This window comes from Neomonachus schauinslandi, chromosome 7 (genome assembly GCF_002201575.2).
Source record: "Neomonachus schauinslandi chromosome 7, ASM220157v2, whole genome shotgun sequence".
Taxonomy (NCBI): domain Eukaryota; kingdom Metazoa; phylum Chordata; class Mammalia; order Carnivora; family Phocidae; genus Neomonachus; species Neomonachus schauinslandi.
This window is the reverse complement of record NC_058409.1, coordinates 9,606,720-9,618,489: the sequence shown is the minus strand read 5'-3', so window position 1 is coordinate 9,618,489 and position 11,770 is coordinate 9,606,720. Positions and strand designations below refer to the sequence as shown.

The 11,770-nt window shown below is 43.1% G+C and overlaps 1 protein-coding gene across 1 annotated transcript in view; it reads right to left on the bottom strand.

The window, feature by feature from the left end:
* Positions 1–10,206: 10,206 nt before the first annotated feature.
* The window catches only part of LVRN (laeverin), a 64,933-nt gene continuing 63,369 nt past the window's right edge, over positions 10,207–11,770 (bottom strand). The window contains exon 20 of the mRNA XM_021701893.1: positions 10,207–10,353. Within this exon, the coding sequence (XP_021557568.1) occupies positions 10,213–10,353 (141 nt within the window). The 3' untranslated portion in view covers positions 10,207–10,212. The remainder of the gene's footprint in view (positions 10,354–11,770) is intronic.

Here is an 11,770-nt window from a genome sequence, read left to right as displayed (position 1 = left end):
GACCCTGAGATCATGACCTGAGCCGAAGGCAGACGCTTAACGACTGAGCCACCCAGGCGCCCCAAAATAGGCATCTTTGACCCAGCAATTACTCTGGGGAATTTTCTTTAAGGAAAGATTAAGCTCTTTGCAAAAATTTAGCATCTTGTATTAATCGCTGGATTATAGAGTGGCTAGGTTGAGAGAGTAAAAATTTAACAACTTCAGGGGCGCCTGGGTGGCTCAGTCGGTTAAGCAACCGACTCTTGGTTTTGTTCTGCTCAGGTCGTGATCTCAGTGTCGTGAGATCAAGCCCTGTGCCGAGCCCTCCATCGGGCTCTGCACTCATCGTGGAGTCTGCTTGAGATTCCCTCCACCTCCCCCTCCCTCTGCCTCTGCCCCTGCTCGCTCTCTCTTTCTAAAATAAATAAAATCTTTTTTAAAAATTTAACAACTTTGTTATCAAACAAAATTATGTAATACAAGGTAGCCATTAAAATGATACAGTGGAAATGTATTTGTTGGCAGGAAGAAAGATACACTGTGATTGTTAAGAAAGCACATTTCACATTAGAATCTAGAGGGTATTTCTTTTTTCCTAGAGACAATTTTGGTAAATCACATTTTTCTAGGAGCTTAACCATTTCTTCCAAGTTTTCAAAGTTATTGACATAAATTTGTTCAAAACATCATTATGTTTTCTTTTATGTCAGAAATATCTGTGGTTGTCTCCCTTTTTATTCCTAATGTTATGTGTGCTTTCTCTCTTAGACATTTCTCATCTCGTCAAGGAAAAGCTTTTTTTCTTTCTCTCTTTCCTTTCTTTTTTTCTTCTTCCTTCCTTCCCTCCTTCCTTCTTTTCTTTCTAAATTCGTTTGTCCCTTCCTTTCTTCTTTCTTTTCATTCATTCATTCATTTCATTCTTATATTTTTGTTTCTACTTCATGCATTCTATTTTGGGTATGTTTTGTGTTATTCTTCTATTGTCTTAAGATGTATGCTTAGCTCATTAGTTCTCATTCCTTTTTTTTTTTGTCTAATATAAGCATTTGTGGATATAAATCTTGTTAGGTCTGCTTCTGCCAGCTCGGTCTATTTCTTACCTTCTTCTCTCCTTTTATCATATTTCTTTCGAGTCCTACGTGTAATTTGATCTCTTGTCTCAAAGAAGAAATGTTTGCTAAATTTTTTAATCCATGCTTAAGTTTTTTCATATTTTCTTCTGCTTATGGTATATTTCTTCTCCCATGTGTTCTTTATCAGTTATTTGTTATTTTTCTTCCAATGCTTCTGTGGAGGTTCCATGCTGATCTTTTCTGATTATCTGGAGTCTTTGTGTGGCTGCCATTCTTTCTGAGACAGCTATTTGATGAAGGATAATAGGAAGAGGGACTGAGGGACTGAGGAGATGAACCCGGGGTGGGGGGGTGAGGGGGGAGCAGAATAGGGAGAGGTGTGTTGACTTGGAAATTTTCCCACCAACCCCCTGCTCTGGGCATAAGGCTCTGTATGTGCTCCTGGCTTACAATTAAGTTTGGAATGCCCCTGGTCCTGTCCTGATCAAGGTTGGCGTGTGCAGGGCTGACTGCCATCCACCCTGTTTGTACTTCCCTACCATTCCAGTAGCAAAGTAGCTTGTCTGTTCATGTACCCATTCTGTTCCATTTTCTCTGTCACTGCATGATGTCTCTCAGGCCACAGGGACACTCAGGAAGCCCATCTGAGGCTTGCAATCCCAAGGATTTCCAGTTTCCCTCAGGGTGCTTTAGGCAATGTGGAAGACTGTGTATTGTAAAAGATCCACAGAACCATATGTTTGCTCTCGGATGTCTTTCACAACTGGGTCCAAATTTGCTTTATTTAGCAGTAATTATTTATGGATTGTGGTTTTCTGATGGTGCTCTGTTTTCTAGGTGCACAGAATAATGGATCTTCATCTCTGTTTAATACCCCCCATATCTACCAGGCCAGCTTCAGACTCAAACTTGGTTTCTCTGCCTTTGGTTCTTTACATCTCCACATAGCATGGCCATAGTCACATCCTCCTAACATGGATCCCATTGTGTCACTTTCCTCTTTTAACACCTTGGTGATGCTTTGTGATCCTCAGTATGTATTTCAGGCCTTCTATGATGTGATCTAAGTCTCCTTTCCTTCCATCAATCTGACTCCCATTAGCCATTCCTAAATGCCAGGAAGGCCCCCACCTCCAGGACCCACTTACGTTTTTCTCACAGTCCCATTGCTCGATTAGGATAAGCACCCCTGCTTCTGTGTTTCCAAGCTTATATTTCTAGTTAGTTCTATACACACGTCTGTCTCCTCCTGGATCTATAAGGCCTCTCTGTTCTATGATACGTGTCTCAGCAACTAGCACATTGGGGCTCAAGACATACCCACTAACAGAAAAGCGTGATGCCACATTTACCACTGGAAATAATAATTTGGGGATCTGTTTCCTGTGATTCTGAGCAATATTAAGCACTTTTCCAGGATCTCATCCACTCCCCTAACCCTACCTCTATTCCACCTTGCCTGGTTAAATTGGAACATAAGATTCCTGCCTTGCATAGGAAAAGTGAATCACCCAACAGTCCCTCCCCATGAGTCTTAGACACGCAATGTGTCCTCTCCTTTTACTACTGCCACAGCCTAAACCAGTATAGCGTTGATCTCAAATTTGTGTTAAAAAAACAAAAACAAAACACAAGCCCAAACCAAAAGACAACAGATTCTTGTGTGTGTTTGTGTACAAGGAAATGTCATTAAGAACAGTAGGTATCTCTGGTGTTTTGTCTTACCCTTTATTATTCCCTACACTGGACCATTTCCTAGGATAAACATATATTTTACAATTTTTAAAAGTAGTAATACATATTTTAAAAGGTCTCAGAATAAAAGCAGTTCCTATAGTAGGTGCAAAATAAATATGTCCAGCAGATGGCGCAAAACCTTAATCCACAATGAAAACCTCTTTACCACTTCAAGAATGCCATTGTGGAGGGCATATTTCTTAGTGACCAAGGATCAGTCAAAGTGGACACTGGCTCCAGAATTTTCATGTCCATTAAATATAATTTGTTTGATCTCTTCTGCAGCTATAGGTGAATCATTTCATAGGTAAGTGAGGGGCATCTGAGAAGGGCATGTGTGGGACCTACTGAGTCTGCAGAGCAAGACCATGGGTGTAGAAGATCCTTGAGGAACGAACAAGTGAGATGTCAGTGTGATGTCTCACCTGGAAAGGGCTTTGGAGATCATGTAGCCCATCAGTTCTCAAACATCATTTTGAGATTTTTCTCTCAATCAACCCCAACGTGTGAAACCAACAAAACTGGAGCTATCTTAATGAAAGGGAGTTTGGGGACAAGAGCCATGCTGAGCCTTCCTTTGCCTGAGTCCTCCCACCCCCCACCTACACCCCCATCCCTACCCCTGTTGGTGGCTGACATAATCAAGAATTGGCTATATTTCATCAACAGCTACAGAATCCATAAAATACTTTCAAGAAGCCCAGAGAAAATCACTAATGCAGAGCCATACTTTCAAGTTACTAGTGAGAAAAAGGAATGCTCAGAGGAGGAGACTTTCCAACTAGAAATGGTTAAAATAGGAGTGCCTGGGTGGCTCAGTTGGTTAAGCATCTGCCTTCAGCTCAGGTCATGATCCCAAGGGTTCTGGGATTGAGTCCTGAATTGGGCTCCTTGCTCAGCGGGGAGTCTGCTTCTCCCTCCCCGCACCACTCCTGCGTGTGCTCTCTCTCTCTCTCTCAAAAAAACAAATAAAATCCTAAAAATATATATATACAATTCTTGATCTCAGCTCAGGTCTTGATCTCAGGGTCGTGAGTTTGAGCCCTGCCTTGGGCTCTGCACTCGGTGCGGGGATGGAAGGAAGGAAGGAAGGAAGGAAGGAAGGAAGGAAGGAAGGAAGAAAGGAAGGAAGGAAGGGAGAAAAAATATACACAAAGAAAAAAATCATCAATTGCTTTAGAAGGAAAAAATCAATAAGGACACTCAAATAGCATCAGCAAATTAAGCACTAATATTTTGCACAAATTTCACATCTGCATTTAGAATTCATTTTAAATTAACTTTCTGATATTTTAAACTTTGGATTCACTTAAATCCTTTCTATGGCTGCACATGGTTTATGAAAACCACAGGAACAGAGCATTTTAGCTAAAGCTAGCCTTTCATGAGTAATATGAGCATATTCGTGAGTTATATTTATATCAGTAAAGTTTATTTCTATCAATAAAGTATCCTTAGGCTATACTTCCTGTATAATCTATAATTTCTTTAAAATTTTATTTATTTAAGTAATCTCTACGCCCAACATGGGGCTCGAACTCACAACCCCAGGATCAAGAGTCGCACGCTCTTCTGACTGAGCCAGCCCGGCGCCTCTATAATCTGTAATTTTTAAATGCAATTGTAAGCCAAAGCAAATAATGATTTGATATCATGAAGCTAGTAATTTTAGAATTTTGACCATTCCCTAAAAGTCTATGTTAATAGTGTTTGCGAAGTAGACTCAACAATCTATTTAAATGCACTTACCTTAAGCTTCTTTTCAATACAAGTCCAAATTTAACTTTCTTACTCAAATCATTCCTAGGAAGTATTTTTTGTTTTGTTTTGTTTTGTTTTAAATGGCCATGTCTGCATGAAGCATTGCCTGTTTTTCCAAGAGCTGCTTACCTGACACCCTATTATAGTTCTGGTCCACAGTAGGTGTGTGTGGATTAAAAGCTTTCAAATGAGGCTTGTCGACTTATAATAATATCTTAACCGTGTCCTAAATTAAAAGGTAAAAGAAAATCCCAAAGTAAATGAGGGTTGGCAGTAAACAGAGTGGGTTTTAAGTTCTGGCTCCTGCCTCTGCTAGTGCTGCGGCCTTAAGCCTTCCTTCCCCCATGTGTTAAAATCTGAACAATTCCACCGACCTGAGTGGGTTACTAAGCCACCGTCTGTCGGTTGCCGATTCACCTTGTTTCTCGCTGTGTGAGGTTAGGACCGGACTCTGCAGTCTTTGCCAGCTCTGCCAGCAGGGGGCACCGAGGGTCGCGGGAAGGCTGCAGTGGGGACCAGGGGCTTGCCTCCTCCTCTCTGCTTCCTGCTCTACCAGCATCACCCCGGCAATGACTCTTCCTCGGGTTGGTCGCTGTTGGATTCCAGTTCTTGGAATATTCCCCCTGGTGTCCTAGACCCAGCCTGGTGTGTCCCCTGAGAATACCAGCACCTGCTGGCCAGGGCCCCCTCCTCCAGGTCTGGGTCCCCGCTCTGCAGGCCCTTTCTCTGAGCTTCAGAGGCAGCACCACCTGCCTCCAGGTTCTACATAACCTCGCCTCCTCCCTTCATTGTCCCTGCCCCAGGAGTGCTAGCTATGCGTTGCCGTTTGTTTGTTTCTTGGTCTTATCTTACTGTTTCTCTGTACCTGTTCAGCTCCTTATATGCCAATTTTAAAAAATAATATGTTCTTTCAGTCCAAAAAAGGCAGAGCCGGTTTCTGTTTTCCAGAATGAACCTGACTGTTGGCAGCAGGATCGCAGGAAATAGACTCTCAAGGTGGGATTCTGATCCTGCCCGTGGCCTTGGACGTGGCGCTGACAGCACCATTAATCAGGTTAATTACAATGAGGTACCTACTGAATGAAGGTGCCTTCAGGGACCCAAGCTCTGCTGTGTTTGACCACTGTCACTGGAAGGATGTGGGGTGGCTGGCTACTTCTGAGAGCACTGGAAGCCTACAGGAAGAAAATGACCAGCTCGAGTCGTAGTCAGAGAACCAGAGAACTTCGAAGGCACTTCTATTTTTTTTTTTTTTTTTTAAGATTTTACCCATTTATTAGAGAGAGTGAGAGAGAAAGCACAGGCAGGGGGAACAGCAGAGGGAGAGGGAGAAGCAGGCTCCCCACTGAGCAGGGAGCCCGATGCGGGGCTCCATCCCAGGACCCTGGGATCATGACCTGAGCGAGCGGAAGGCAGACGCGTAACCTACTGAATCACCCAGGCGCCCCAGTCCCTCTGGTTTAAGATGGAAAATATTGGCTGAAACAAGACATTAAGTCTTTTGGGACAACTTATGTTTTCTGTTTGTGCTTATTGAAATGTTTAACAGATAAACTTTAAGACTTGGCTGTTACCAAGTTTGAATGAAAAAAATGGTTTGAAAGAAAAATATATTGCAGTTTTGATTTAAAAATAATTCTTGTAATTATTTTTAAATTTAGCTTATTTAATCACACATTTGTAGAAAAGCTGAAATGATAAGAAAAATATTTTTTTTTCCTGAATCCTTAAGAAGTAAATTCACCTCTTGATGTGTATTAATTTTCCCACTTTAACCCACCTGTCAAAGTGGGAAAATTAACATTGATACATTTCTAGTATCTAACCCTCAGACTTCATTCCAATGTTTCCAGTTGTCCCAATAATGTTCTTTAAGCAAAAGGATTCAGTTCTGAATTACGTGTTACACTTTGTTGTCCTGTGTCTTTAACTTCCTTCAGTCTAAGATGGTCCTCTATCTTTTCTTTACTTCCATGACCTTGAGGCTTTCGAAGACTAGTTTGTGGCCTGTCCCTTAGTTCGGGTTTGTCTGCTATTTCCTCATGATTAGATTCATGTGATGTCGATTTGGCAAGGATCAGGATTTGACATGTCCCCATCATTCCTTGAGCATGTCCTTGTCTTTCGGTACAAAAAGATGTTCCATCTCCAATTGTCCCTTTCCTGTCAAAGCCCTGAGATCAGCCATTTCTCTGAGGAGCCCTGGTTCATACAGCAGACCATGGAGAAGCCAACATCTGGGCTGTGCTCACTGTTAGTAGGATGTTGCTGCGCGCAGGCCCCCTTAGTTGAGAAGGTAGGGTTGATGTTGACATGTATATCTATATCCATATCTATATCTATATATCCATATCTCTTCACATAGAAATTATGATACGTCTACACATATTTACATCTCTGTGTATGACTCTATCATACTATGAGGACTGTTCACGTCGGTACCTCCGTTTCCAATCCAATGACCAAAGATTCATTCCAGATCTCTCTTTTTGAATTTTTGCTATGCTCTTCTCCAGCGGTGAGAAACCTCGGTCCTATTATCATTCGCATATTTTTGTATTTGATTCATTCGCCTGTGGTAACCAAGCTATTGCTGCTCTCGCCCACCCCATGTGATGCCCTCCTCACCATCCTCAGGCTCTGATACCTCATGCTGGGTCACTGCCCTGGCCTGGGGGAGTCCTCTTCACCCCACTAGGACTTGAACTCCCCATTCTTACCTTGTTTGGGCTCTGACTCTCCATGTCATAAGCCCCTCCCTGCACTGTGGGGTTATCCTACTCACTTCCTTGGGCTCTGCCATCTTGCACCAAGCTGCTTCCCATGGTGTAGACTCCCCCTTTGCTCACCCAAGCTCTTCCACCCATTTCAGGTCTCCACAGCTCCCCCTTGGCTCCCCATGGTGGAGAGGCTTGCCTTGCTCTCACCTTAAGGACCAACCTGCTTATGAAAGGAGGAGAAGAGGAAAAGCCCAACCAATTCCTAGATATGTGTGTTGTAGAGAATATCTTCGCTGAATGTTGCCGGATTCCAGAGAAGAGCTGGCTGGTCTCGAATGCTGATTCCTGATTCTCTGTGTGGGGGAGGCAGTTCTATTTACTCCCAAGTCCCACGTAAGGCTTTGCTTTGGACATATTAATCCTGCTAGAGTTTGGATGGAAACAAAATAACATCCGTTGGAGCAAATAGGAAAAGTAATCAAGAAGACTTCCCTCTTCAATCTCATCTCTTTTTCCTTCTTCCCTCATTCCTCAGAATAAATTGCTGGGCAGCTTGACCCCAGAACTCTAAATTACATACGATCTCATGTCTTCAAGACCAAAGCATTTGTTCTCTCACTTAGACTCAGTGATGACAAGTCACTGAGTGGGTTTGAACAGGAAAAAGGCAGAAGACTGTGAGGGAAAACTTTTCATTTCTAATTACTGAAAGACGCATGACCACGTGGTCCATCTTGTTAACTTTTTTCTAGGGTGAACAGCATAAGTCAGACTGGGTACACTGGATGGGTCAGAGAAATTGTTTTATGGTTGGTGTGCTAATAGATAGGCTGGTTCATCGGTTAATAAAGTTTTTACACCATTTACACAAATCTGCTTCAGTTTCACTCCCTGACTTATGGCGATCACCATAATCAAGCAATAATTACTCCATTTTATCCTAAGTATAAGTATGATATAATAAAATGTAATGCCTATCTGGGATCACCGGCTTCCTCCATGTAAGAAAAAAAATGTACATTATTCGAAGCTCTTTTTCCTACTTAGAGGAAGGACTCTTAACCAAATATTTGGGCATTTGATAAACACTTTCAGTGCTGTTTAATGACCACAGAAGCTAAGATGTAACCGGATTTTGATTTTCAACAGATGGCCTGGAGAGCCACGCCTAGGTGCTCCTCTGGTGGAATCACGCAGTGTTGGCGTCACTCACACCGGGGGACCAGGGCCAGAGCCTCCGAGGGCACAGCAGCGTGGCAAGACTGAGGAAGGGGGACGTGGACAGCCAGGCAGGAGGCAGGCAGAGGTTACTGGAAAAGAAGAGGGGAGCCCAAGGGAGACAGGAGGGAGAGGAAGAGGAGGAAGAGAAAAGCAAGAGAGAAGACGTGTGGCATGGTTATCATAAGCTGAGACTGTGATCGAAGGAATGATAGGAAATAGAGAATGTTCTAGAAGACACTGGAAAATACCTCACACGGAAGAATTTGAACACATGGTAATATTTTATTGCTTAAGTTGTACATTTCTAAATTTAAAGAAAAAGCTCTCTGACCTATGACCCATGGTCAAAGTCTGAGGAGGCAGCGCTTTGGTTGGTTTTGGGGCCACGTCCCATGGCCTCCTGCTCACTCAGGGAGCATCTTCTTGTGAAGCGAATGCAAAAGCCAACTCTGGCTTTTTGCATATTAATTTGTGGCTGCATTGACTTACACAAGAGAGAGGGGGAGAAAACCCTAGATCACATGGCCTTGAGCTCATACGACGTATTTAAAGCCTTCCTTAACCTTTACATCCCTCTGAGGTAGATCGGAGATCTGTAGTTTTAGCCCCTTTCTACAAAAACAAAATCAAGATGAAAACACAGAATTAAATCAAACACACACAAAATCTAGAGTGGGATGATTTGCCTTAGCCATCCCGATTTAATCCAGGGTAACAGAACTAAGCCAATTCCCGACGTTGTAACTGATGAATGCGTTTCAAGTTGTCCCCACTTATAAGCAGGTTCTATTTGGTCAAATGAAACCACATTTCCGACTTAGTCCCCAGAGTGCAGAGCTGTAAAGAGTCTGCTGTGGTTAGCCTTTTCGTTCTCTTTCTCTTTATTTGACCACTTCCCTTTGTGCTGTAGATCAGTCCCTTATGGCTACTGTCTGTTGACATCCTTATTTTTGCTCATAAACTTGGGCTGAGTGTGTGTCCGGCCCACAGGTGGGGATGCAGTCTCCGGCTTCAGGAAGATTCCTTCCTGTCCTTCTGGCCTCCACAATCTGAAGGGCACGTCACGGATCCTGCGATCCTGGCTCTTTTTGTGACGCCCTAAACTTCAGTGGCCTGTAATGTGTGGCACAATGTGATAGGCCCTGTGGGAAGAGAGAAATGGACAGAAGACCCATGTCTGGCCCTTCAGGCACTTCACATGGCTCCTAGAATGATCTGTTCCTTCTTTTTAAAATGTTTCCTTGGCTTCTCTAGGTCCTAGTGAGTATTATTTTTCTGGTTTCTCTTTCTTTACACTGTTGTGTTATTTGCTCATGACGCTTTTAAATATTGAACTACATAAAATCCAGAGTATTGCAAGTCTGTGTTTTCCCTCAGAGAAGAATGTGCTCAGTTGGCCAATGATCCAATATTCCTCTGGCTTTCACAACAGAATAAGCAAGGCTTTCTAAGGTAAATTTGTTTTTACAAGGCACCCCGAGTAAATTCTGTGGCTTCACGGCCCATCAGGAAAGCGAAATCTTCCCCTGGGTTGGCAACATCCTGGGGAATCACTAGCCTCGGGGCCAAACAGGACAGCCCAGGAAGAACAGGAAGGACCCTGAGGAGCAAATGTGACTGACATACAAATAACAACACATGTGGTTTTGCAGACTCACGAGGCCCTGGGAGACAAAAGTGTGAGTGAAATCCATTCTAGCAGCCAGGAGGGGTGCTGGTTACGTGTTCCTCCATAGCCATGCCGCCATCCTCGCGTTGCGTGTTTTGTTTTCCAGATTTTTCTTCTTTATTGTCTGTAATTTGGCGTGGACTGTGAGCCTCTGCTGCTCTTCCAACATGTTGCCAAAAAACTGCTGCAGCTGCAAGCACCAAGGGAGGATGGGTCGTGAGACAGAATAAGGCAAGTTCATGTGGAGGAGCAAATGGATTTTGCAAATGGAGCGCACGTGGCGGCCAGAGTGGGTAGGAAGGTGCGCTCGCGCGGACTGTGTGTTCCTGGGGAGACCCTGCTTGAGAACAGGTGATGAAGACTACACCTACCCTGAAGAATTAGGTGGAGACCAGAAGTCCCGTGAAGGGGGAGCTTCATCTATTTGATTCCCTGCTCTATGCCCCGGAGCACAGGGCAGGTGCTCAGTAACGACTCACCGAATGCATACTGGGTATTACACCAGATGTGTGGACAGACACACAGGGAGAACTTCTCTTATCTCAGAAGAAACGCTGCAACTCCCAAGGCTCAAAACTGGCCCCTAACATCTGGACCCTTACAAGTGTTATCCTTTATTTAAGACTATTTAGAGAGTAGGCTTATCCCCTGACTAGATTCCTTCACTGAGTCAGCTCAAGCCTTTAGCTATGGGAACATCTGCCGCAATATTATGCCTAAGCCAGACCCCAGTGAACTAATAAGTCATATTCCAAAAGGTCTATTTCTGTGTCACTGGATTAGAACTTATTTTTTCTTCCAGATTTTTATTTCAATTCTAGTTAGTTACCACATAGTATAATACTGGTTTCGGGAGTAGAATTTAGTGATTCATCACTTACATACAACACCCGGTGCTCATCATAACAAGTGTCCTCCTTAATGTCCATCCCCCATCTAGCCCATCCCCCACCCACCCACCTCCTTCCATCAACCCTGTTTGTTCTCTATCGTTAAGAGTCTCTCATGGTTTACTTCCCTCTCTCTTTTTTTTTCCCTTGCCGTATGTTCATCTGTTTTCTTTCTTAAATTCCACATATGAGTGAAATCATATGATATTTGTCCTTCTCTGACTTATTTTGCTTAGCCTAACACCCTCTAGCTCCAACCATATTGTTGCATGTTCATTCTTTTTGATGGCTGAGTTATATTCCATTGTGTATCTATAGAGACCACGTCTTCTTTATCCATTCATCGGTCGATGGACATTTGGGCTCTTTCCATAGTTTGGCTTTTGTTGATAATGCCACTATAAACAGCGGAGTGCGTGTACCCCTTAGAATCTGTATTTTTGTATCCTTTGGGTAAACACCTAGAGGTGCAATCGGTGGATTATAGGGTAGTTCTATATTTAACTTTTTGAGGAACCTCCATACTGTTTTCCTGGATTTCAATTTGGAACATTTGAGATGACAACGTATCTATGGCGGCTCACAAAATGTCACTTACACCTAATGTACTTGAAATTGAGTGATGGGGCCATCCAGCCTAATTACCATGAAAAGAAAAGTAAGTTTCTTTTTATTTTAAGGTTTTATTTATTTGAGAGAGAGTAAGATCATGAGCTG